General features: G+C 39.0%; 1 protein-coding gene across 1 annotated transcript in view; it reads left to right on the forward strand.

Annotated features, from left to right (window-relative positions):
• Window positions 1-27,054, forward strand: part of SPIDR (scaffold protein involved in DNA repair) — a 223,570-nt gene that overhangs the window by 79,839 nt on the left and 116,677 nt on the right. The window contains exons 6-7 of the mRNA XM_075549645.1: window positions 18,048-18,301; window positions 20,425-20,525. Of these exons, the coding sequence (XP_075405760.1) occupies window positions 18,048-18,301; window positions 20,425-20,525 (355 nt within the window). The remainder of the gene's footprint in view (window positions 1-18,047; window positions 18,302-20,424; window positions 20,526-27,054) is intronic.

The following is a 27,054-nucleotide window of genomic DNA, read 5'->3' on the forward strand; positions in this document are numbered from 1 at the left end:
CTTCACCAGCACCATAATGCAAATGTGTCATTTGGGGCCTTTATTTCCTGTTTGTTGTACAGCTGCCACGTGCACATGACTCGGTTGAAAATGCCACAGCTTGGATCAAATACACCTGGCCTTCCAAGTGACATCCTGCTCTTGAAAACTTGAAAGGATCTTGTGCAGCAAGTTTGCCCAGTGCGATAGGTCATTCCGTGAATGTTGATTTTGTATCCAACCAAAATGAAATCCTTGACACCTTCAGTCTTTTCTCTGTTCATCATGCTGTTCGCTCATGGTCCAGTTACAATCATTTGTATCCAGTATTGTGGGAATGTGGAGTATACAGTTGTTGGTTATGTTGTTGTTAGGTGCCATTGAGTCAGCTCCAACCCACAGCAACCCTAGGTATAACAGAACCAAACACTGCTCAGTCCTGTGCTGCTTCATTATTGTTCCTGTACCTGAGCCCTTCGATGCAGCCTCTGTCTCAGTCCATGTCATTGAGGGCCGTCCTCTTTTTTGATGCCCCTCCACTTTACCAAGCATTATGTCCTCCAGGGTCTGGTCTCCTGACAGCATGTCCAAACTATGTAGGAGTAAGTCTTGCCATCCTTGCTTTTAAGGAACATTCTGGCCTTACTTCTTCACAGATAGGTTTGTCTGTTTAGAAGTCCATGATACTTTCAGTATTCTTATCTAGCATCACAATCCAAATGCACCAATCTTCGACAGTCTTCCTTATTCAGTGTTCAACTTATAAGGCATGTGATGTCATGGAGAACACCATGGCTTGGGTTAGGGGCACCTTTGTCCTCAAAATAACATCCTTGCTATGAAATTCTCTCAAAAGGTCTTGTATAGCAGATTTACCTGATGCAATACATCTTTGGATCTCTTGACTGCTGCTTCCATGAGCATTGATTATGGATCCAAGCAAGACAAAATCCTTGACAACTTCAACGTTTACTCCATGTATCATGATGTTTCATAGAGGTCAAGTTGTAAGGATTTTGATGTTCTTTACAAAGAGTTGTAACCCATACTGAAGGCTACCATCCCTGATCTTCATTAGCGAGTGGTTCAGTTCCTTCTCACTGTCAGCAAGGAAGGTTATGTATTCCAAGGCTGTATGATCTGTATTCCAAAATACAGATTTATTGTAGTTGGCACACAATAGTAATTAATCTGTTTTAAAAGCTCCAAAGAAAATAAATTCTGAGAATTTTGGATTTCCAGGTTTAAAAGTTGGCAATAGTCTGATTGGAATCTTTTTATTTTTACTTTAAGGAAAATGTCAAAGTTTTTTTTATGTTTTTGCTGTTTGTAGACTTACAGTGTATGCACAATAGCCATGTTGATGTAATGGTTTTACAGTAGAATCAAATTAAACCATCATTTTTGTGATTTACAAATCCAGGAGGCTTTTATTGGTAGGCCCTAATTAATTTTTTTGCAGTCACATTAATATTTGATGTGTTGAAATGTGGTTTTCTTAACCAACTTCCATTTAAAAAATTTCCTAACTTAAAAATGACAGCAATAAAAACAGATGTGAACGACAACATTTACAGATATTAATACGTGCCCATTGGGGTGTTGGTAGACGCCATAGAGTCAACTAAGCCTCAATATCATCCAACATATTTGAGCAGAACTATCCTTAAGACTCTAATCTGCCCTGGAACAGAGTCTAGATCTTTTATCTCGTAGCGCTACTAGGAGGATTGTAACTGCTAACTATGTGCCATCTACCCTCTTGATGGGAAAAAGTCCTCTTTCTGTAACAGAAGGGCTAGGGGTTTGAATTGCTGGTCTTTCACTTAGCAGCCCAACCCATAACTCATTAATCCAAATAAATGCCTAGGCGAGATATGTTTTAGTAAGAGTTTAACCTTGAAGTTTACATTTTAAAGTGCTGTTGTCAGTTGTAGCAATCACGTTACCTTCTTCTTTAAGAAAATTGTGCTATTCCTAACAAGTTGGCGTATACTCACTTAAATTAATTTGTTTCACTTATTCTAGGTTTGCTGATAATTGTACCAACCTGTCTTTATTCTTTTGCCTATCAGAAATTAAAAAAATACTTAGGGACAGATACGGTGAAACTTAATAAAAATGATTTCAAAAGAGCATAAAATGCATAGATTTGGTGTGTCATCTGCAATGCCTAAATCAAAAAAAATTAAGAATAAGTGGGCAAAAGACATAAGTAGTCAGCTCACCAAAAGAGGCAGTTGAATGACTAACAGACACATGAAAAAATGCTCACAATCATTAGCCATATAGGATATGTAAGTCAAAAAAAAAGGGTCACCTTACACTGACAAGCCATTTAAATAAAATTTTAAAACTGAACACAACAAATGCTGGAAAGGATACAGAGAGAATGGGATGCTCATCCACTGCTGGTGGGACTAGAAATTTGTATAGCCACTGTAGAAAGTGATATGATGATACATACCTCAAATATATGGGAATATTAATTCCATATGATCCTGAAATACCTCCGCTGGATATATACCCTAAAGAAGTAAGAGCTATAACACAAACAGATATATGCATTCCCAAATTAATCACAGCACTGTTCATAATAGCAAGAAGTTATGAACAATCCAAAAAGTCCTAGCACCTCATGATACAGATGGGCTTGGAGAAAATTATGCTGAATGAAACTAGTCAATCGCAAAAGTACAAGTACTATCTATATGAGACCAATACTTTAAAGGTAAACACTAAGACAGAGCTTGGCATCTGTTCTCATATCATACACAAGGGGATATCCGCCCCCTCCAAAATGGAATTTTTTCAAAGCTATGTATTTAAATTTTTTTACAAAGCAACCTTATCATCTTCAAAGTACCCTCTATTTCACCTAATAAATTTGTCAAATATGTGATTCCATTCTTGGAAACATTTTTCAATCTCATCTGTTTAGATAACTGACAGTACCTCCCTCATTTTTTTTCTTCACCTCTTCTGTGTCATCAAATCACTGTCCTTTCACATCCTTCTTTATTCGCAGAAACAAAAAGAAGTTGTAGAGAGCAAAGTAAGGTGAGTAAAGTCCATGGGACAAGGCAGAAATGCTGTTGTTTGCTCAAAAATTGGAGCACTGAGATGGCTGCATAAGCAGGTGCATTGTCGTGGTAGCATAACTAGTCCCCCGACTGCTACACATCAGGCTTTTTTTGTCATACACTGTTATGCAATCTTTTCAGAACCTCTAAATGAAAGCTTGATTAACAGTGTGACCTGGTGGAATGAACTCCAGATGCACTGTCCCCCTCACATCAAAAAACAAATGATCATCATATTGATCTTCGATTTCACTAGATGAGCTTTTCTTGGGCAAGGTGATGATGGCGTCTTCCACTGGCCTGACTGATGTTTGGTCTTGGGGTCATAAGAGTAGCACCCTGTCTCCTCACCAGTAATGGCCTTGGGAAAAAGTCTGGGTCGCTTCGGAGATATTTTTTCAAAGCACGACATGTTTCCACTGGACACTCTTTCCTGGACAGTCAAAACTTGAGGCACAAATTTCACAGTGACCCTTCTCATTCCTAAATCTTCTGTTAAAGTTCACTGAACCGAGCTCTGAGATAGTCCAGATAATGTTCCCAGCTCTTCAATGGTTCCTCGTCAGTCTTCGAGCAAAAGTGCATGATTTTGTCAACATTTTCATCCATTCAGGAAGTTGATGAATATCCAGAATAAGGTTTGTCATCAATCAACATTTCACCTTTTTTGAAACAGAAAACCATTCATTACACTTTTTTTTTTTCATATTGTTGTCCTTGTAAGCTGTGTTCAACATCACAACAGTTTCTGGGGCATTTTTCCCAAGCAGGAAGAAAAATCTATAGCCATATGCTGTTCTCTTAAATCGGCCATCACACACACACAAAAAAAGAGGTGCAAGCAAAGCTGCTTTTACAAAAAAAAAAATCACTGTGACCAGAGAGAACCTTCCCAGGCGACACCACTGGGTACACTAACTCATAGAGAGCTGCTTGTTGCTCTCCTAGTGGGAAAAATGTGTGCTATGAAAGCTCCGCTTATTTTCCTTTTTGGTGGGTTTGGGGGTGGGAGGTACCTCCTCGGAAATTCTCTGCCATCTGCTAGATTAAGGGTATTGTTAATAGAATTACAAAATGTCTTCTGTATGCTTCTCATATTCGTTTTCACGAACCTGAAAAAGTAGACCCAAGGAGATTATATATATTAGGAACATAAATGAATTGTAGCTTGCACATGCCTTAGGAACAATTCAATCATATGTTGTTTCTGTATTCACTACTTGCACTCATGAAGTGATCACTGAAATTACGGTTGCTGTAGCAAAGTGTGGTGAAGAAATCAGATGGTTGCCAGCTACCAGAAAGAATAACATCTGGAGTCTTAAAAGCTACTCTTAAACAAGAGCAATCTAAGTGAGGTGCCAGCGAAGTCCACATAGAAGAACACCAGCTCATATGATCCAAGGATTTCTAATGGTAAAATCCAAGACCAGAGGAGGGAATGATATTAGAGCTTAAATTCTGAACACCCAGTTTGCAGAAGACTAAGGATGACAGAGAAATCCCAACACCCATTTGCAGAGTCCCCTTGTGGATGAAGCCTCTATTGAATTCCCTCAGACCATTAAACAAGATGCTAACAGTCCTGTCCACAGAGCAAACTGGGAAATAGATGACTGCATATACAGTTTCATTTAAAATGGACATCTAATCATTTGTTTTCCCTTTTGATCCATTTTTAACTTGTCATAGTGACCTTACAGGGTAGGGTAGATGTGCCCCTGTTGGGTTTCCAAGATTGTAAATCTTTATGGGAGTAGAAAGCCACCTGTGGAGCAACTGATGGTTTTTAACTACTGACGTTTTAGTGAGCAGCCCATTACACCACCTTAAAAACATGCCCTCTTTGCTCTATGCATCTTATTTGTTGTCTATGAAGATTTTCCCTTCCATGTAAATATTAAAAATAAATATTCCTACTGAAAAGCAACTAAGCTTTGCTGCATAGAGATAAAAATAAAACTGTAAATTACTTTATTTGGGTTATATTTCCAAATTGTTTGGGCTTAATTATCTCCGCTTGTTTTATAGTTTTAAGATCTTAAATATCTATCTAATCCGACACTACTCAACTTCTTTATTAAGTGTATACAAGGAAAAAACTGATGTTTTTGTTGTTGATGTTGTTTCCATTTTTGACCTCTTTGTGGCAGTTTGCTTTTAGATGTTCTCCTCACTTTACAGCTGAGTTTTTAAAGTTCTGGGTTTTTTCTGGACAACTTAGCTTCCAATTATACTTGATTTAATCCAGAATACAAACCATTCTGTTTACAGACATTCTATCTGTATTTAAGGCTGGCAGACATTTCTCAAGGCATGGAATTCTCATCTTTTGCTTTGTCTAATAGTTCTTGTGGGCTGTTTGATTGTTTGTTTCTTAATTTGGGGTAAAAAATACTATTACAAAAGAAAAAAACATTTTTAAGCAGAATTTTCCAGGAAATATGTCTAATGGTTTCATATTCTCAAGCTATTAGAAATTTCTTGTTTCTTTGCTTTTATTAATACATATGCTGTCATTGTTAGATGCTGTTGAGTTGTTTCCAACTCATACTGACCAGTAGGTTGTGGATGGTGAAGGATGATGAAAGAGGATTTTGAGTAGAATTGGACTCTTGCAAATGTTATTAATAACAACACAAAAGAACAGATTTTCATTGTGACTTTATCCAAAATTCAGAGTTCTTTAAATGTTCATTCAAAGTTCTATGCTACCCAAATACTTCATTAACATTTGGGCTTGTCCAGTGTTTTCAGGAAGTTTGGGGGTTTTGACTATGTAGAGCATACTTTGAAGTCTGTTTTGAGCAATACTAAATCCAGTTATTGAATAAGTTAGTTACAGCCATTACAGTTACAGTATAGGTATATGACAGGAAAAAGATGATGTGCTGCTGACTTTATAAATCAAGAATTCCTTGTGGCAAGGAGTGTGGTGACTTCTAGGCGCTAAGAGCAGTCTCCAGCTGACAGCCAACAAGGAAAGGGGACTTCAATATCACAGTTGCAAGGAACTAAATCTTACCATAGCTACCAGAGTGTAGGAAGTGGCACCGAGCTCTGGATGAGAACACAACCCAGCTAGCACCTGTATTTCAGCCCTGGATTAGGGGACCCAGAGAGGGAGCTCAGCCAGGCTTTGCCTGAACTTCTCTTTTCCTGTGTATAAAGTTTAAGGTACAGAATGATGGGCTGACAATTCCGCGTTACTTTAAGTCACTAAATTTGTTGTGATTTGCTAATGAAGCTATAGAAATTTGAAATAAAGGATGCTGGCATAATGACTTACACGTTGAGCTGGTACAGATATGGTCAGCAGTTTAAACCCATCTGTCTCTGAAGATGAGGCCTGCTGCTCCCATAAAGATTTTCTCTTTCAGAGACCCTATGTATGATTACTCTATGTCAGAACCAACTCAATAGCCGTGACTCATGGCTTATACATGAGTATAGACGGTAATTCATATGCCCTCCAAAAACCATGACCCTAAACCTCCAAACCAAGGAACCAGATCCCATGAGTTGTTTAATTAGCTACACATTCTTTATTATCATTATAACAAACACATCTGTCTTGGACTCTGTTTTTCACAGGAGTAAAACCAATGACATAAATACATAAAATTCACAGTTATGGAGACTTCTGGGTCAGGCATGAGCCAGGAACCTTCCCTGGTGCAGGCACTGAGGAATCCAGAATTGGCAGGTTAAGCTGCTGGCCCATGGGCTGCTACAGCTCTTGAATATCAAAATCTTTAGAGCAGCCAGCAAGCTCCTGGCTTATGTTTCAGAAACTAGAAGTCAGTTGATGACAAATCAGATGCAGGAGCCAGAGAACAGGGAAGTAAACTGTGCTAAAATGTCCACATTTGGGGTTCAGGCTATCCTCCTGAGTAAACTCCTTTTACAACTGTTTGGTTGATTGTATAATATTACATCATATCATGAAGGTGATTCCATTAAATTACATTATGAAAGAGCAGTCCATTGCAAAACACTGAAAATCTTAACCTACTCAAATTGGCATACATCCATCAGCCATCACCTCTACCGCTTATCTATTTGGTAGCTATTTACATCTCCTTAAACCCTACATAATCTCTAATTAAAGATAATTATCAAGTCATACTTGCACCTAGCAGGCATATAACTGCAAATGCCAGGGCTTTCAAATGTGTGTATCATAACGAAATATAACTTTGAGACAAATAAGAATTCCAGAACACTTCATTGTACTCATGTGGAACCTGTACATGGATCAAGGGGCAGTTGTATAAAAAGAGCAAGGGAATACTTCGTGGTTTAAAATTTGGAAAGGTGTTTACAAATCTGGCTAGACCAGAGGATATACATTGGCACAGATAGGAACTGGAAACACTGGAATCCAGGACAGGTGATCCCTTCAGGACCAGTGGTGAGGGTGGTGGGAAGGTAAGGTTGAAAGGGGGAACCGATTGCAAGGACCTACATAAACCCTCCTCTCTGGGGAATGGACAACAGAAAAGTGGGTGAAGGGAGACGTCGGACAGTGTAATATTGACAAAATAATAATAATTTATAAATTACCAAGGGTTCATGAGGAGAGAGTGGGGAAGGGGGTGGAATGAGGAACTGATATCAAGGGCTCAAGTAGAAAGCAAATGTTTTGAGAATGATGATGGTGACAAATGTACAAATGTGCTTGACAAAATGGATGGATGTATGGATTGTGATAAGAATTGTACGAGCCCCCAATAAAATGATTTTTTTTAATTGGGAAAGGTCTGCATCAGGGTTGCATCTTCTCACCATTCTTACTCAATCTAAATGCTGAGCAAATATTTAGAGAAAGTGGATTACATGAATTAGAATGCAGCATTAGGATTGGAAGTTTTATTAACCTGTGCAGGTAATTAGAACCTTTTTTGCTGAAGGTGAAGAAGACTTCAAGCATTTGATGATGAAAATCAAGGATTGCAGCCTTCAGTAAGAATTACAACGCAAAGAAAACCCAAATCCTTAAAAGTATGGTCATAGTAAATGGAGAAAAGATAGAAGTCAAGAAGTTCATCTTGCTTGGATTCAACATCAGTGCTCATGGAATCAGCAGTCAATAAATCAAAACACATAATGTACCAAGTAAATCTGTTGTGTGGGACCTCTTTAAAGTGTTGAAAGCAAGGTTGTGACTTTGAGGACTAAGGTGTGCCCGATCCAAACTACGTTATTTTCATTCACCTGTATGCATGTGAAAGTTGGACATTAGTAAGAAGGGCTGAAGAGGCATCAGTGCATTTGAATCACGGTGCTGGTGAAGGACGTTGAAAGTACCATGGACAGCCACAAGAACAAACAGAGCTGTCTTGGAAGAAGCACGAGGAGAGGGTACTCCAAAAAATCAGAATTATTTTTCCCAAAGCTATGTATTTAGTTTGTTTTGTTTTTACAAAATAACCTTATTACCTTCAAAGTGCTCTCCATTATACTTAATACACTCGTCAGATCTGCGATTTCATTCTTGGACAAATTTTCAAACTCATCTATTGGATGACTGTCTGCTCTTCACCTCTTCTGTGGCATCAAATTCCTGTCCTTTCATGTCCCTCTTCATTTGCAGAAACAAAAAAAGTTGCATGAAGCAAAGTCAGATGAGTAAAATGCATGGGCCAAAAGAGGCATGCTGTTTTTTGCCAAAAACTGGAGCATTGAGATGACTCCATGAGCAGGTGCATTGTCATGGTAGCAAAACCAGTCCCCCCGTCTGCTACAAATCCGCATCTTTTCAGAATCTCTAATTTGAAAGCCTGGTTAACAGTCTGACCTGGTGAAATGTACCCCACATGCACTATCCCCCACACATCACAAAAAAAAGAGCATCATCTTGATCTTTGCTTTCATTTGGTGAGCCTTTTTTTGGCATGGTGATGATGGCATCTTCCACCAGCTTGATACTCGCTTTCAGGATTGTAAGAACAGCACCATGTCTCCTCACCAGTAATAAACTTAGGGAAAAGGGTCTGGGTCACTTAGAAACGGGTCTTTCAAAGCACCACATATTTCTACTCAACACTTTTTCCTGGTCATTCAGAACCTGAGGCACAAATTTCACAGTGACCCTTCTCACTCCCAAATCTTCCATTTAAAATTTGCTGAACCGAACTCCAGGATAGTCCAGATAACGCCCCCAGCTCTTCAATGGTCTGCTGCTGGTCTTTGAACACAAGTGCATGAAGTTTATCAACATTTCATCCAGTACAAGGTTAGTCATCAATCGACATTTCACCTTTTTTTGGACACGAGAAAAACACTCATACACTTGAGTTTTTCCCGTAGTGCTGTCCTTGTGAGCTGTGGTCAACATCACAGCAGTTTCTGTGACATTTATCCCAAGCAGGAAACAAAATCTCACAGCCATACACTGTTCTCTTAAATCAGCCACGACAAAAACACAGGTTCAAGCAAAACTGCTTTTACAGAAACATTCACTGTGACCAGAGAGAGCCTTCCCAGGCAACGCCACTAGATGCACTAACTCAGAGTGAGTTGCTGGATGCTCAGCTACTGGGAAAAGTATATGCCACAAAAGCTCCACCAACAGAGCCTTTTCCATTTTTGTTTTGTTTTTGTTTGGGGGTTGGGGAGTGGGCTGGAGGGAGGTAACCCTCTTAATACAGCCAGAATGCTCCTTGGCAGCAAGGATGGCAAAAGTTTGTCTCGTGTACTTTGGATAATATATATATATATATATATATATACTAAAGGGAGACCAGTACCTAGAAAAGAACAGCACGCTTGGTAAAGTAGGGGGGCAGTGAAAGAGAGGAAGACCCTTGACAAGATGGACTGACACCATGGCTGCAATCATGGGCTCAAACATTACAATTGTGAGGATGAGACAGGGCCAGGCACTGCCTCCTTTTGTTGTGCGTAAGGTTGCTGAGTCAGAACCAACTCAACAGCAACAGTCAACTTATAAAGACATCTCACGGGGTCTTCGATGCAGACTGGGAGAAGGCAGGAAATGTACCAGCAGAGGAGACCATGGCCATGTAGGTTAGTTCCTCATACAACTCACGTGTGCTTGCATGCAATCTCATACTGGAAATGACACATTCAATGGCCAATTGCTCCGGTGCATATCCAAATTTATGACTTTGTAGGTCAGCCAACAGCCAGCTCATGATACACAGTTCAGGTCACATAGTGACTTAATGGCACGTGGTTACCTGTTCAATTTCTACTAAGCCTAGCAACAAGCTAGAAGCTGTTTCTGCAGAGGATAGCGAGGCTCCAGACTCCTACAGGTTTGCACTGTGATTGGCCCTCAGGTGCCTGCAAAGCACTCTGAACAGCACCTTCATCTGCCACTAAAACTCAAAGCACCACTGTAACAGCTAGACCATGTGGCCCAAAGCTCAGCAGCCTGAACCTGTTGTGTAGACTTAGTTATGGGCCCCACCCAGAACGAATAGTTTTTTTATTCACTTAATAAATGGCTGAACAGCACACTCAAATGAGAGATCTTGCCTCTAGAATCCAAAGAGGCATACCATGTTTTGCACCCAAACCCAAAACCCAATTTTGTTGTAAGGAGTGCCAGTTACAGCAACTTTTTCCTGTTAGAAGCACATTCTTGACATACCTTATACCACTGGACCCATAGAATTTCACTGAGGTAGAATCTGCCTGAATTTTTGTCAGGTTAATTTCCCATCTAGCATGCAAATGTCCTATCACTCTTTCTAAAGTCAGCAGTACTTCTCCCCTACTAGGTACAATCAGAAAAATCTCAATCTAATGAACCGGTATAACATCTTATAGAAATAAGAAATGATTGAGGACCCTACTGTTTAAATCATGACATGGAGCTGGATGGATAGCTGATATATCACTAAGGTTGGATAGTCTAGGTGTATTGTTGGCCTTGCCAGTTGAAGGCAAACTGCTTCTGGTGATCCTTTGAAGCCTGAATTCAGAAAAAGACATGATCCAGATAAATACCTGAATACCCACTGCCAGGAAATACATTTGTTTTTTCAAGCCATGAAATACCAGCTGCAATTGGAGTCACCACCTGACTAAGTTTACCATGATCCACTTTGTCTAAGAACCATCTCTGTGTTGCACACACCAAGTAGGTTAGCAGATCGAAGGTGCTGGGAATCACCACCTGTATTCTTCAGGTGCTTGATGGTGATGGTGTTGGTTATGTCTGTAATGCCTTTAGCAATGCAGTTTTACTTTTCCTGGCTGCTTACAGTTTGCCCACGTAGGGATACTTCCAATGGCTTCCACTTGACTTTTCCTGTCATGGCATGCCTTCATCCACATGTCAGGAATCCAGTGTGCGGGTTTATACCAGCTGCTGCGTCTATCTATTCCAATCTTGCATTTTGGAACTTAGAACTCTTTCAGTTGTACAGATTAAGAAACCATTTTGTAGCTTTCTCATCTATTTCACTCCTAGGGAAGCCTATGGTTAAGTAGCCAACACTGTAGTCCATGAAAATGAGAATATTCTGATGCTGCTTTGACTCTTACTTCCCATTAAGGTAACCACGCTCAATTTGTCTTTGGTGGTGAAGTGCCACCAGTAGACCCCTGTCACCTCAGAATCCAGTCAGCCCCATTGTACACAGATGTCTTCATTCATTTAAGGTGGTTCCCACTGTTAAAACTAATGTAAATAAATAGTAATCACTGCGATCTGTAAGGATGCTGGAGTTCCCTTCATTTGTTCCTCACCCTTATGGTAAAATATGTTTCCTCTGGGCATCCCATGGGTGAGATTTGTTGGCTTAACATGAAAAATCTGCTCTCAAACCCCAAAACCAAACTCTACCACAGAGTATAACCCAACTCATAATGACCTTCTAAGACAAAATAGAACTGCCCTTGTGGGTTTCTGAGACTAAATCTTTAAAGGGATAGAAAGCCTCATCTTTCTTTCTCAGAGAAACTGGTCGTTTCTAACTGTTGACCGTGAGGTTAGCAGCCCATCACATGCCCTACTATGCCACTGGGGGGGCCAGAGATCTACTCCAGCATGCCAAATTTCTTAAACTTTTGGATATCTTTTCTCCAATATACCATGATCTGACAAACAAATTTATTCTCTCATGGTTTAGAAGGCTACAAGTTTGAATTCAAAGTGACAGCCCTAGGAGAAGCCTCTCTCTCTCTCTCTCTCTCTCTCTCTCTCTCTCTCTCTCTCTCTCTCTCTCTCTCTCTCTCTCTCTCTCTCTCTCTCTCTCTCCTTGCTTCCTTGTTCTACAAGGTTCCCAGCACAGGAACCCAGAGTCCAAAAAACAAGCTTTACTCTCAACTTTTCTTTCTTGGTGATTGGAGATCATTTATTTATGTGTGCTTATTTAATCTCTTTTATATCTCAAATGAGATAAACTAAATTTATATTCTGATGTGATAAATGGAATCATGCCCCATTGAATAGCTACCATTAGCTTCATAATGACATCAAATCACAAAATGAAGCACAAACTATTATTGAGAATAATGACCTAGCCAAGTTGACAATGCATATTTTGCAGGCTCACAATTCAATTCATAGCATTTCACCCTTTGTCCCACCCCAAATTCATGTCTTTGCGATAAGTAAAACACATTCAGCTCATTATATCATTCCAAAAGTTTTAAATCAACCAAGTCTCAATTCCATCACTGGGCAAAATTGTTCTTTGTCTCTAAAACAAAAATAGAAAGTACCTTATTCCAAGTACAGTGGTGGAATGGGCACTTGGTGTAGGCATTTTTATCTCATCCAGGATTGTCTTTGACTTTGGTAATTCTACCAACAGTCTCTTAAAGGCATGCTGTAATGGAAGAGGACCAATGATTAACAACAGAAACAATAGCCAACACCATAGACATCTCCTTTGGTTCAGCTTACATAATTCTAATTGAAAAATTAAAGTTGTGCAAACTTTCCACTTGATGGGAGCCAAAGTTATTGTGCCCATATCTGCTGCTAATGAGCAAAGCTTTCAATGCAAATTTGAAACAAATGGGCTAAATCATTGTAGTTTTGGGAATAATTGTAGCAGGAGATAAAATATGGCTTTACTAGTATGATCCTGAAGACAAAACACAGTCAAAGCAAAAGTGGATTGATCGAGAGCAAAGTTCATGCTAACAGTATTTGGGGTTGCTCAGTGCATTTGCTTTTTGACCTTCTTGAAGGTCACAGGATGGTAACAATTGCTTATTATGAGAAGATTCAAGAAAGTTCTCCAAAGCATGAGCATAAAAACTCCCAGGAAAGTTTTCCAGAGAGTCATTCTCCATCAGCATGATATTCCTGTCCATTCCTGCCATCAAACAAGAGTCGTTTTCTTAGAGCTTCAATGAAAGCCTCTAGGCGTCTACCGTACAGTTCTCCTTTGACTCCTGCTCACTTCTTTTTGACTATCAATCTTTACAAAATCTTTAAAGGTAGCCCCTCCTTACTCTCCCCCTTTCTTAATTGATGGTATAAAAAAAGACTCCAATGATATGGTCACATTCCAAGTACCCACAGTTCTTTATAGATGAACTAAATGGCTGGTAGGAGCCCTGGTGGTGTAGTGATTCCCTATATTAAGCTGCTAATCAGTTCAAAACCACCAGCCACTCCTTGGGAGAAAGATGGGGATTTCTACTCCCGTAAAGAGTTACAGTCTACCCACAGGGGCAGTTCTTCCTTTTCCTATATGGTTGCTATGAGTCAGCATCAATTAGCTGGCAGTGAGTTTGGTTTGGTAGAAATGGCTGACATCATTGCTTACAAAAATGTCTTGACCTTGGGGAAGCTTATATTGAGAAATAACATTTATGTTTTAATTTTTATCTTTTAATTGCATTTTCCCATGAACTCATACATGCACACTAATATATGCAAGCAATTCTTTTGGGGTATAGTATACCTCCTCCTGAATCACCTCTACTTCATTTCTTGGAGCTTACTGGGAGTTAAGTATAGTTGAGGTCTAGAATAAAAAATAAATAAGTGGGTGGCAGGGATTGGGGTAGGTCTTGTGGACAGTAAGCAATGTTTTTTGTAAGGCATCTGCTTTAGTCCATATTCCAGGTGCCGCCCTATATGATATCTTAAACAAAGACGCTTCCTGCACAGCTGGGTTAATCTCATCAGACAGGGATGGGAGGGATAATAGCTTTACTGGGAAAGGTGGCTTAGCAGAATATGGAGACATCACGTTAGACTGGATTAAGAGGACTAGTTCTGTTGGCAGGGGTGATTCAGTGACATTAAGGAGCTCAGTGTCTCGAACTTCCTGATTGTCTGCTCATGTAGCTCCATCTGACATTTCAGTATCTTATTTCTTCCCAATTAAAGCCCTCACTTTATTTTCAGACACTATTCCAGGGTTAGGAATTTAGCTGGTGATGTAATTCAGCCTCTCTCATTATATAGAAAGACAGGCTTCTACACCTGTGAATAATTACAGTATCAGAAACCCAAGGGGGCAGTTCCACTCTCTCCTACAGGGTCACTGTGAATAGAGGTTGACTCAATGGCGCTGTGTGTGTGTTTGTGTGTTGTTTGATGTGTGACTGAAGTTTTGAGATTATTACTATAACAAAACAGCAAAACCCAACTAGCTTCCTATTTTTATTCTTATAGAATTATAGAAAAATATCAAATATGCACTCCTATAGAGTTTTGCGTCTCACAAATATTTGAGCTACTAATGGTGTTATTGTGCATGTTTTATTGCTTCATTATGTCAGCAATTTGCAGTGCTGTATTTACCACTGGAGGCAGATATACCACTGTCTTTAAAAGTTACGAGGAACCAATTCAGAGAACTGTGTTTATGATTTTGTTCCTCTAGAACAGTGTTTCCCAAAGTGGATGATACTGCCCCCTGTGGGATGTTGAAATAATCCAAAATTCAAGAAACTCATTGCCATCGATTCGATGCTGACTCATAGCAACCCTATAGAACAGGGTAGAACAATCCCTATGAGTTTCCAAGATTCCAACTATTGACAGGAGTAGAAAGCCCCATCCATCTCCTTCAGCGCAGCGGATGAACTGCTGACCTTGCAGACCACAGTCCAACGTGTAACCACTACGCCATCAGGGCTCCAAGGAGGACTGCAAAAGCAGATCACTGTCCTTATCCTTATCCTGCATTATGGGTTATAGTACCAACGTTTTTAATTTCCAAGGTCACTGAAATTTTTTTCCTGGAAAAGGTAGCAGTAAACCAAATGTGTTTGGAAATGTATGCTCTGGGACAATATCCTTAATTCCCATACAGACCATAGTTCCCCAAATTTTTTTGGTGTACCACATTCCTAGAAATGATTGGCCTTTAATATTAGATCATATGGTGATGGCAATTACATTAAATTACAATTAAAAATGACAAGTGAAGAGCAATCAATGTGATGACTGTCAAACCACTGTGAATCATAATCCAATCAACCTGACACATAGCACTAACCATCACAGTAGCGGTCCCAAGTCAGCTTTCTACGTGAACAACCTATTGACAGAACTAGCAAAATATTGGACTGTGTAACCCTAATGTTAATCAGTGTGATTTGACAAGTATCATGTCTTCAAGCTCCATCCATTATGTAATGTATCAAGACTTCATTTCTCCTTCTGGCAGAGTAGTATTCCATCGTGTGTATAGACTCCATGTTGTTAATCCCCACATCTGTTGGTGGGCATATAGCCTGTTTCTGCCTTTTGACTAGCGTGAACAGTGATGCAGTGGACATCGATGGACGGGTTTGAGTCTTTGCTTTCAAGTCTTTGGGGTAGATACTTAGAGGGGAATTCCTAGGTCATATAGTCATCCTGTTTTTAGTTTTTTGAAGAATTATTCTTTTCCCCAATAATTCCATTTTGCATTCGACTAGCAATGTATGAGGGTTCCAGTGCCCCATGGACTCAAGGCCATTTGTTATTTTCTGTGGCTTTGATTGTTTTGTTGTTATTGCTTTTTAATGTTAGTCATCACAGTGAGCCTACAGTGATATCTCACTGGCTTCTTTCTGTTGACAACACTGAGCATCTTTTCATGTTCTTTATGGTCATTGACTGTCTTCTTTTTATTTTCCCCCTATCTTCTATCTCCCTTGTTTGTAAATTTTTAAAGTAGTTTTATTGGCATATATCTCACATATCATACAGTCTAATCACTCATTCGTATTAAGATTTGTGCAACCATCACAACAACCAGTTTTAGACCCTTTTCTTCTCATACTCATTGCTAACTCCCCATTGCCCTGCATCCTTCCCTGCCATACACCTAGGCAATCACCAATCCAGTTACTGTCTCTATAGATCTAACTGTCCTGGATTTCCTCTGCAGAAACTCAGACAAGATCAAACAAAAATAAATAATAAACCAACAACAAAGACTAGACAGAACATAGAAAAGAAAGCAGAAACTAAAAACTGAAAAAAAATTTAAATGATGAAAAGGGAGATCAAATGATAAGGGATTACATTTTAAACTAGCTGTGTCTGTCATAGTCCACTTTCCAGTGCCCTTTCTCCAATGGCAAGGCTATTCACCTCCCTGGGTTACGTGCAGAGGGAATTCGCCAGAGACTTAATCCACAGAGGGACCCTGCAAATGAGATTTTGCTTCCACTGTCATCCATAACCTTCTGCAAACCAGCAGAATTTAAGCTCTGATACCATTCTCTCCTATACATCTGGATTTTATTATTTACAATCCTTGGATTGCACAGGCTAGTGTTCTTCTGTATAAATGCAGTTGACACCTGACTGTCCTCTTTGGTAAAATGTTTATTTAAGCTCTTTGTTTATTATATGAGTCGGTTATTTGCCTTTTTTGTTGTTCATTTATTGAAGTTTTATGGTAGTAGATCCTTGTTGGGTATATGATTGCTGAAAATACTCTCTTAATCAGTAGCTTATCTTTTCACTGACTCCATTGCAGAGTTCCTTCCAAGCCACTTACTGATGGTTCTTGTGCAAGACTCCTGTATCTCTTGCCATCTTCAGTGTTATAACTCTTCTAGGAGGTTATTTTCTCAATCTCTGTCTTCTTTCTTCCTTCTACTTAGCAGAGTCTGGATTTTCCTGCATATGTCAACAAACAGCTGATCAATTTTAAGGCATAGCCCTCCCACACAGACTCTGAATTGACCAACCTCCTATGGCCCATAGATACATACTTTGCATAGTAGGATATAGTTACTTCGTTTGCATAAGTAGATTGACCAATTTTTAAAAGGTGGATAAAAGCCAGTTACAGTGTAGGCCACAGCCCAAAGCCAAATATATATATATATATAAAATCATAAGCTTGCCTAGGAAATATTAATTAACCTCGACAAAAGTAAACTAGACTCTCCTCTCTGGCAGAAATTCAGGGTAGAGATAATTACTCAGGACTTGTCATTGTTGTCAGGTGCCATCCAGTTCTGACTTATAGTTACTCTGTGTACAATAGAACACAACACTGTGTAGTTTAGTTGTTCACCACTTTATAATCTTTTTTTGAAATTTTTAACTTTGTTGCAGCAACTGTGTCAATCCATCTTGTTGAAGGTCTTCATACTTATTTACTGACTCTTTACTTTACCAAGCATAGTGTCTTTCTCCAGGGACTGGCCCATCCTGATAACATATATGAAGTATGTTAGACAAAGTCTCACCATCCTCTCTTCTAAGGAGCTTCTAAGACAGATTTGTTTCTTCTTCTGGTAGTACATGGTATATTCAGTATTCTTTGTCAGTACCATAGTTAAAATGCATCAATGTTTATCTTAGGATTGATTATCTTATTTTTTAATCTTTTTTCATTGGGTATACAGTTTTAAATGTTGAATCTTGTATTTTGTTACTTTTAGCTTTTGTGTCAAAATATAAAACTAAATGAGTGTATTTGAAATACTTTGAAGAGAATAAGCATAAGAGAATGGAATAATAGGAAAATGCAAATATGTACTTTGAATAAAGAATTCTACAATTTTTTTCATTTGTTTTCTTTTTTGCAGATAGGTTCTACAGAAATTTTAGAGTATTCATCAGACAGTGGAAAAGAAGAAGAGTCAGATAATGTACTGTTTATTGACTCAGAATCCCCTCACAAAAACCAGGTGGATTTTGGTTCAGATGTAAGACAGGTGATGGAGAGGACAGCAGCACATGGGGTAAAATCTATAGAGACCACACTACGCACACCCCAGAAACAGATCGGTACGCTTCCTAGGACTCTGGAAGATTCCGTCAAGAAGAAGAGGCCTATAAGGTTAAATTATGCTTTTATAGTTCTTTTCATCTTTCTCTAAAGTCCAAATGACTAAAATGTTATGATTAATCCTTTGTTTACTTGAGGAAAAATTGGCAGAATAACATTGTCATTCCAATAGGCAGTTAATAAGAGCCTAACTTCTGGAAATGATTTATGGAATTATTTGTCTAAGTTGAGCATTCACTCTTTAATTCTTAACAAACTTGCATGACTTGCTTTTCATAGTTGAGATTTTTTTTAGTTTACTTCATTTTAATGAATATCAGTGTTCTAGGTATTGTGTTAGACAATAGTGAAAAGTGAACAACAGTCCAAAGAAGGGAATAGAAATAAATATATACTATTTCAAATTACTTTTAAAAGTATGATGACAAGCAGGCCATGGCACCAGTTACAAATGCGAAGAAGCAGGGCAGAGAGAGAGCCAAGGGTCATGCATAGCAATCAGATTGGTGTACGTATGGAATAGCAGAGAATGTCAAGTTTGAGGGAGGAAGGGTAGATGGTGAAGCTGGATTATCCGTTAAGGTTTGGATTCCACCAGGCCAAGTAGGTCATGAAAGGAACCTGGAATTTATTATTTAGGACAAGTGTTCCAATTTTGTTTAATAAAAATAAAAATTCGTTCTTAAATTAAAACAAAAACTCTAGAAGAAGTTAAAAAAGGACTTTTAGGAGGCAGTGCCACAAAAATAAAAGTAACAACAAGTTACAAAGTGAAAAAATGTAGATTCAGTAGAAAGTCTAAGCATGCTAATGAAGATCGCAGGTTTGGGAATCTATCATATCTCTGTGTCAAGGGAATTAAAGAGGATGGGAACTGATATAAGTTCGGTGGGTTGGTATTTGGGGAATACTTGTTATGGAAACTTCAGTGGAAGAGAGGAGGATTTTAAATAGAAGTCTCAGGGAAACTTCCTCAAAAGGCGACTGTTATGGATTGAATTGCCTGTTGTAATGGCCCAAAGAATATATGAGACATGAGGAGTGGGAAAACAGTTCTGTAGCTCACTCCTTTTAAGAGTCTTGGATTCGAAGGCAGGAAAAAGCGAGAGGACGATAGCTGGTATTGGCTTAAACGGGATCCAGGGATTAACAAGGACTTAGAGAAAAGGAAAGACATACTCAGTCCCCGCCCCACCCCCGAAGTATGTTTTGATGTTCTAATTCTTGTGTTGTGATGTGACCTTGCTTGGAAATAGGATCTTCATACTTTGTTGGAAACTGAGAACCAGGAGAGAGTGTATGTGAACAAATTCTCTACATTCATACTTTAAGGAGTCTAGGAGGCCGGGACCCTTGTGGAGGGAGGCCTTCATGCTTGCGATTTGGAGACACATCCCAGTCACGTTTTCCCAAGTAAAAGTTATTCCCCACAAGATCCCCCTCCCCAAATTTTAAGGTGCAGCTGGCAAGCAGATGGGTGCTACTATATATACTTGAAGGTTAGGATGGCAGGATCGTCTCAACACAAGTGGTTTTCTGGTCAACATAGGTAGAGAGAGAGAGAGAGATCTTACAAAGTGTCTGTTTTTCTGTTACTGTTATGAATCATCTTTCTATCATAAATATGGTTTTCTTTTTATAGCAATAATATTCTCAGAGTATGTTTGTGCTATTCAATTTTCTTTGTTGCCAAAACAATGATCCTGTATATTCAAATGTTCTTAATTTGAATATTCTACCTAACAACAGTTTGGGAAAATTGTATTTCTTGACTGCAACTTTGAACCCACTTTATGATTTATTTGCCAAATAGACTGTGAAATCCTCCATGTATGACTAAGAGCAAAGCATGTGGCAGATAATAAATGTTTATTGACTATGTGAACTAATGGGAAGACAAAGTGATCTGAGTGTAGACTATATTTTTGAGAATTAGAACACTGAGCTCCATCCCCTACCCTTCCACCACCCCAGCCCCACCACCCCAAAAAAGTTAAAAGAAAATAAAAAATATTTCTCTAAGAGGATATGGCTTCTAGGAAGAGTGTATAATTTCAAATAGGTTATAATTTTTTTTACTGTTTATTTCTGGTTAGGGGTGATTCTAAATATAAATGTTTCAGCTATCTCAAAGTTTATACTTTAACCAAACCTAATACATTGTATTTAAACAGAGGTGGCCTAGCAGAAAGACTAAGTGAACTGCAGAATCGAGAGAGATCTGCCATTTCTTTTTGGAGACATCAATGCTCTTCTTACCAAAAGACACTTAAAGGTAAGGCTTGTACAGTCAAAAGGCTGGATAGAGAATATGCACTATATCAAGTATTTTAACATTGAAATATACCACATTATCATTAGTATATGTTCATTTTTGGCTTCTCTCCACATAATGTTAGGTCTCAAAAGTTATTAAAAGAGATGTATCAGTTTTCATATGGTCTGATGATTCTCTACTCGCTAATCTTATACTTCATAGAAGACTTATTGAATGAACATTGGAGTTTGAGGGTTCTATAGTAAACTTTTTTCTTGCTAAATCTAAGCCAGTGGCTTTAAGACTTTTATGACTGTAACCTTATAAGAAGAAGTAAATTTTAAATCATAATTCAACACATAATATTCACATACATATACATACACATGCACATCTACAAAAATGAAACATTTTTTATCTTAACAGTAATCCTGTCTTACAACTCACTTCATTGATTTCAGGACCCTTTTAATGGATTGCTGTGTTAGCCTGTTTGACTAGAGAAAAAAAATCCAGAAACACTCCTATGTGTAAGAAAGAGCTTTATATTTTTATATCTTACACTATGTGTAAGAAAGAGCTTTATATCTGTCGGGAAAACATCCCAGCCCAGTCCAATTCAAGTCCATAAATCCAATACTAGTCCATCTGCAGACTCACGCAGCCACATTCAGTGATACAGAATGCAGGAAGATGACAGGCCAATAGGGGCACAACCCTGTGGATCAGTGGCACAGCACTAGCAGCAGTCAGGGTCAGCCAGCTGGAAGGTGAGGCAGAGAGAGAAGGGCAGGTTCCAGGGCCCTCCTTATGGGAAGGCCACACACACAAGGGCGCACCATCAGTCTGTGACCTGATGGACAGGTTGAAGACCACCGCTACATTTTTATGTATCTTCAAGTTGACAAGAAGTTACTAAGTATCACAGTTGTGATGTGCAATTTGAAAGTTGCTACTATAAGCAAGTAAGTATAAACTGTATACTTAGTACATTGTTTTTTGGCATATTTTCCCACATAAAGGATTATGATATTAAGTAATCATCTTTACAAGAAAATTAATCAGTATGGAAGCCAGTTGTACATAAAGATTGTCTAGTTGTATTATCCAAGGTTGTCCTAATAGAAAATTGTCTTAAGTTTAAAAGACAATTTAATGATATTCCTAATTAAATTCCATGAGTAAAAGACCTACTACTTCAGACATTGGTTGCAGAAAGATTAGCAGGTCTGCTCCAGAAATCTCTGACATTCTTTTTCAGTTCTGGCTGAAAAAGTTGTCCTTCATTTTACTGTGACCAGGGTGGAATATCAGAGATAACTTTTGCAGACATTTAATAATCATCAGCAAGAACCATTTGTGGTTTTACAATATATGATCTCATTTACTCTTTCAGTGGTCTTTCATGATGTCTACTTAGCAATACCTACCTAGTTATACTAAGACCTCTGGAGAATGAATGACCTGGAACTACAGTATCTTTCTTAACCTCTCACTCGCACATAATGGTTTCTGTTTAATCTTTATATCACTCCACATTTTGCATCTAGATTTTGGTTATCAGCATTATAAGCCTCTTTCTTGTATTGCCAGAAATATATGGCATTGGCAATGAAATGCTCAAGCTTCTCTTTCTTTCTGTTCTCCTTTTACCCCCTCCTTTTGAAGTAATTGCACAAGACAATGACCAAGCTTGAATTTATTTTGAACTGACCATTGACATTTGAGATGGTAGATCTTAGTAAGATCATTTTCAAATCCTAGCCATGGAGACCAGCTTTTCATTTAAGAGTTAGTCGTGCGGTAAGCTGTAGGATCCTTTTCATCAGAATCAACTTAATGACAGTGGGTGGTCTGTATGAGAGGAGATAGCTAGGTCTTTTCTCCAGCACAGCTGCTGGTGGGTTCAAACCACTGTTCTTTTTGGCTAGAACAAAACACATTTGTGTAAGATGCTGTGTTAGTAATCTCCTTTAGGAGAATTAATACCAAACTAGCCCCAAAGAGTTGGGGATTGATTATATTCCAAATGTCTAACTCTTCCATGCGACTATTCAGCTTCATTTCCCCCCACTTCTCCTTTGAGTATATTCCCTCATGTTTCTGGGTTCTGCATATTGCTGCAGTGTTCCACAGAAACTCACAAAAGTTTGAGGAAATGCCTCTCACATGTGGTGGTGAGTGCTGTTCGGTGCAAAATCTGAAGGTCAGCAAGGGGTCAGCAAGATGTTGGGTCCAGAGGATGTGCCCAACTCGTGGCTCTTACTGGTGATGAAATTTCAGTCCCTGCTTCGCACAGGGCTCATTTTATATGCAGCAGTATGGCATTGCAGGAATCCCCCTCACAATTACACCCAGGTACACCATATCAGTATTTTCTCTTTCTTACCAGACCCATGCAGGGAGGGATTGTTTGGTGGAAATTATATTGAGTATTAATAGTACAATCAACTTAACTTAGAACCCTTCATCTTTTTAATGAGATCCACATATAGTAATATGTTCTCCACCCCCAGACTATATCTTATGCATAAGTGGCCTGGGCCTCTGGCAAAATGTTTTCAGTAATTCTTAGCCTCCTGCTACTCCTAATTGGACAAGCTTTTCCATAGGCCACCCCAGAAGCAGTTTCTCTCCTCTCAGCTATAGTGTAACATTCCTTCACACAGTGGTTCTCAACCTGTGGGTCGCGACCCCTTTGGAGGTCAAACGACCCTTTCACAGGGGTTGCCTAAGACCATCGGAAAACACATCTTTCCAATAGTCTTAGGAACCGAGACAACTCTCCTCTGTCTGTCTCCAGATGGGTCCGCCCATATGCAGATACGCACACATACGAAGATGGTTACCCATGCTACACCATGCTGCAAGGCAACATTTCATTTATTTGTAATTAGAAATAAATATCTCGCAATATATAATTATATATTGTTTTATGATTAATCACTATGATTTAATTATGTTCAATTTGTAACAATGAAAACACACCCTGCATATCAGATTTTTATATGACGATTCATAACAGTAGCAAAATTACAGTTCTGAAGTAGCAATGAAAATAATTGTAGGTTGGGGGTCACAACAACATGAGGAACTGTATTCAAGGGTCACAGTATTAAGAAGGCTGAGAACCACTGCCTTAACATCGTTTACAAGTAACAGTAGTCAGGATAACCATTAAACAAAGAGTGTGACCCAGTTCCAACCCTGTACTAAGGTCAAGTCTTAATCTCATCCTGTTCCTCTTTGTTAGCAGATAATGCCCTTTAAAATAGGACTGTAGCCACAGGTATATGATGTCCAGAAATACAGTATCTCACATAAGGGATTATGGCTGAAAGGGCCATATTAATTGACTGTAACTCAGATGCCCTAAATCAAACCTTATTATCTTTATAATGTGGTGCTAGATTGCTTTCTTAATCACTTGTGTACATCACTGAACAATGTGTTCTGGCTTTTCACTTTGGGGAACTGTCCACATTGACAAGCGCAGAGTAGGATGCTATCTTTTGAAAGGCTGCATAGAAATGACAAAGTGAAACAAATGTTATCTTTCATCTGATTTTGTAAGATCCACATAACTTATTTAGAATGCTCTTTACTATTTTGCTTCTTAAATTTAGGCATCAAGTTCATTGCCATCAAGTGAATTCCAACTTGTCATGACCCCATAGGAATGTGTAGAAATGCCCCATAGGGTTTCCAAAGCTGAGAATCTTTATGAAAGCACACTGTCAAATCTTTCTCCTGCAGAGTGGCTGGCAGCTAAGGCTTTAACCACTGTGCTGTGAAGATTTTTAGTGTGGGCATAGGGAATAAAATTTAAAACCTAGAAAAATATATACCTTACTCAGATATATCAATGTGACCATCTCTGATGGATTTTTCTTTTAGAGAGATAAATATCTTTGGGGTTTTATTTTATTTGTTTTCTTCCTTTAGATAAATTTCTTACATTTCACATCTGTTAGATAATCTCCCTTATGTCCTTTTTTCTTTACTTTTTACATAATGTTTTTTTTCAGTTCCTTTAATCTGCCACAGGTATGTTTAAGGTAAAGTTCAGTTTGCTTGGTGGGTCTTCCAAATTAGATCCTTCTTGTGTGGCCTATGAATGATATACATCAAAAGACAGAGTCTAATGTCCCAGTTGTCTATAGCATACGGTCTAGATCCCCAAGAGCTAGATAGAAATAAGGTGAAAAGTGCCCAATTGGGAACATAATACTGGGCATATAGACCACCCATAATGTTGAACATTTTGCCCAATGACTGGTTGCCCCACTTGGATTACCCTCCAGTAGAAGTGAAATCACCTTTTGCAAGACAGACATGGCCCCACCCCTCTCCCACTCTACACTTGAATTTCCTTTAAAGTTTACTGAGGACCTGTGTTGGTCTGGGTAGAGAAACAAATCCAGGGAAACTGTTATGTGTGTAAGAGAGAGTTTTATATCAAAGAGTAATTGTACACTAAGAAAATGTCCTAGCCCAGTTCAGATCAAGTTCATAAATCTGGTATTAGCCCATATGTCCAATGCCAATCTCTAAATTCCACTTTAGACTCACGCAACACATCCAATGACATGGAATGCAGGAAGATCACAGGCCAGTGGGTGGAAAATCTTGTGGATCCAGTGGCGGTGTAAGCATCTCAGTGCTGCCAGGGGTCTCCACGTGACTCCCGCGGCTCCAGGACTCAACAGAAATGTCTCTCAGGAAGTGAATGAGGCTCCCACCTCCAGCAAGCTATTTATCTCCTGGGTGACTCCAAATGAGGTCATCAAGCTGTGACCTGATTAGCAAGCTAAACTCCACCCCTTCACAATTAAGTCTCAAGTTGACAACAGGTTATATAACTACCACAGTACCCTTGTAGGAGTGTCAGTTTGGGGTAATTGTGGAACAGTTTTTAATGGCAGGAACTGATTGGGTGGTCTTCTTCTTCCCCCCCTCCTCCACATCCAATATGAGAAACCGACTCCAGCTGAGGTGAGGCCTTGTCTGTTGAAGTGGTTATTAAGATGTTCAAATGAGGGAGTGAGATGTGGGTCATGAAGGAGCCCTGGTGGTGTAGGGGTTATGCATTGGACGGTGATCCTCATGGTCAGCATTCAAAACCACCCAACAGCTCCTCAGGAGAGTGACTGCTTCCTACTCCCATAAAGTTACCGTCTCAGACACCCACAGAGAATCGCTAGGCATCAGCGTGGACTCAATAGTGAGTGTGGAATGTGGATTATGAGCATTAGGCAGGCACACTACTCAGTTGCCTTGGACACCAGATTAGACGATGACATTACCTAAGACCAGATTGCTTTTGCTTTGTTTATCCTTCTAGTAATGGTCTCTTACAATATTTGCCCTTTTGTGTGACTCGCTTTATTCCGCATAATGGTTTACAGGTCTTTCCAGCTCCTTGCTATTGTGAACATGGGAAAGCATACATCTCTTCGTGTTGCGGCTCTTATATACTCAGCAGAGGTAGTGGTGGGTAGTAGCAGATTTCGATTCCCAGTTCTGTTAAGTAGCGCCATATCACTTCCCACAATGGTTGTACAAAACCGTCTGCACCTTCTTCAGCATTTGTTGTTTTCTGTTGTGTTTTTTTAATTGACCTATAATTGTAAAGTTTTTATTTTTTACTTGTTTTGATTTGCATCTGCAATCTAGTTATTGCGTTCTCCGTGTGCTTGAGTATCATTTTGGTGAACTGCCTGTCTTTTGCTCATTCCTAAATTGGGTTATTTTTCTTATTGAGGTGTTGCATAATTCTATAAATGTTAGCAATTAGTCCATTGTCCATGTGTCCCTGCTGAAGATTGATTCCCCCCAGTCCTTAGGCTGTCTTTTCACTCTTTTGAGGTAGTCTTTTTGATGTGCACAGTGTCCTGTTTTTATTAGGTCCCAGTCACCTATTTTGTCTTCTACTGGGTGTATTTCCTTTATTATATTTGGTGTGGGTAGGCCCTCCAATGGGGCCCTTAATTTTGTCCCTATTTTCTCATTTGTGATTCTCATAACTCTGAGATCTATATTTAGATCTCTGGTGCATCTTGAGTTTGTTTTTTTGCATAAGGCCAGATTTGGGTCCTGTTACATTCTTGGTCAGATGGAGACCCAGTTTTGCTGTTACCATTATTGAAGCTGTCTCTTCCTGATTTAAGGTTTTTGGTTCTTTGTCAAAAATAAATGGCATGTAGATGGATACATTTTTTCCTGGGTTTTCTATTTATTCGGTGACATGGGTCTAGGTATCTAACATTGTCCAGTGCCAGATTGTCAAGACTACTGTGGGTGTGTCATAGTTTTTGAGGTCAGGCAGTACAAGGCCTTCTTTGGTGTTCTTGCTCTTCGGGAATTCTTTACTTGCCCCGGGTCATTTCCCTCTGCACCAGAAATTGGTCTTTTCCATTTCTTTACAGAGTGAAGTTGGAATTTAGATTGTAATGGTGTTATATGTATATTATTTATTTTTCTTTTATAGCATTGTATTTGCCAAATGTGTTATTATGTCCTTAACTATTCTTTCCGCCATTTATTC

The sequence above is a fragment of the Tenrec ecaudatus genome, chromosome 5, assembly GCF_050624435.1.
Source record: "Tenrec ecaudatus isolate mTenEca1 chromosome 5, mTenEca1.hap1, whole genome shotgun sequence".
NCBI lineage: Eukaryota > Metazoa > Chordata > Mammalia > Afrosoricida > Tenrecidae > Tenrec > Tenrec ecaudatus.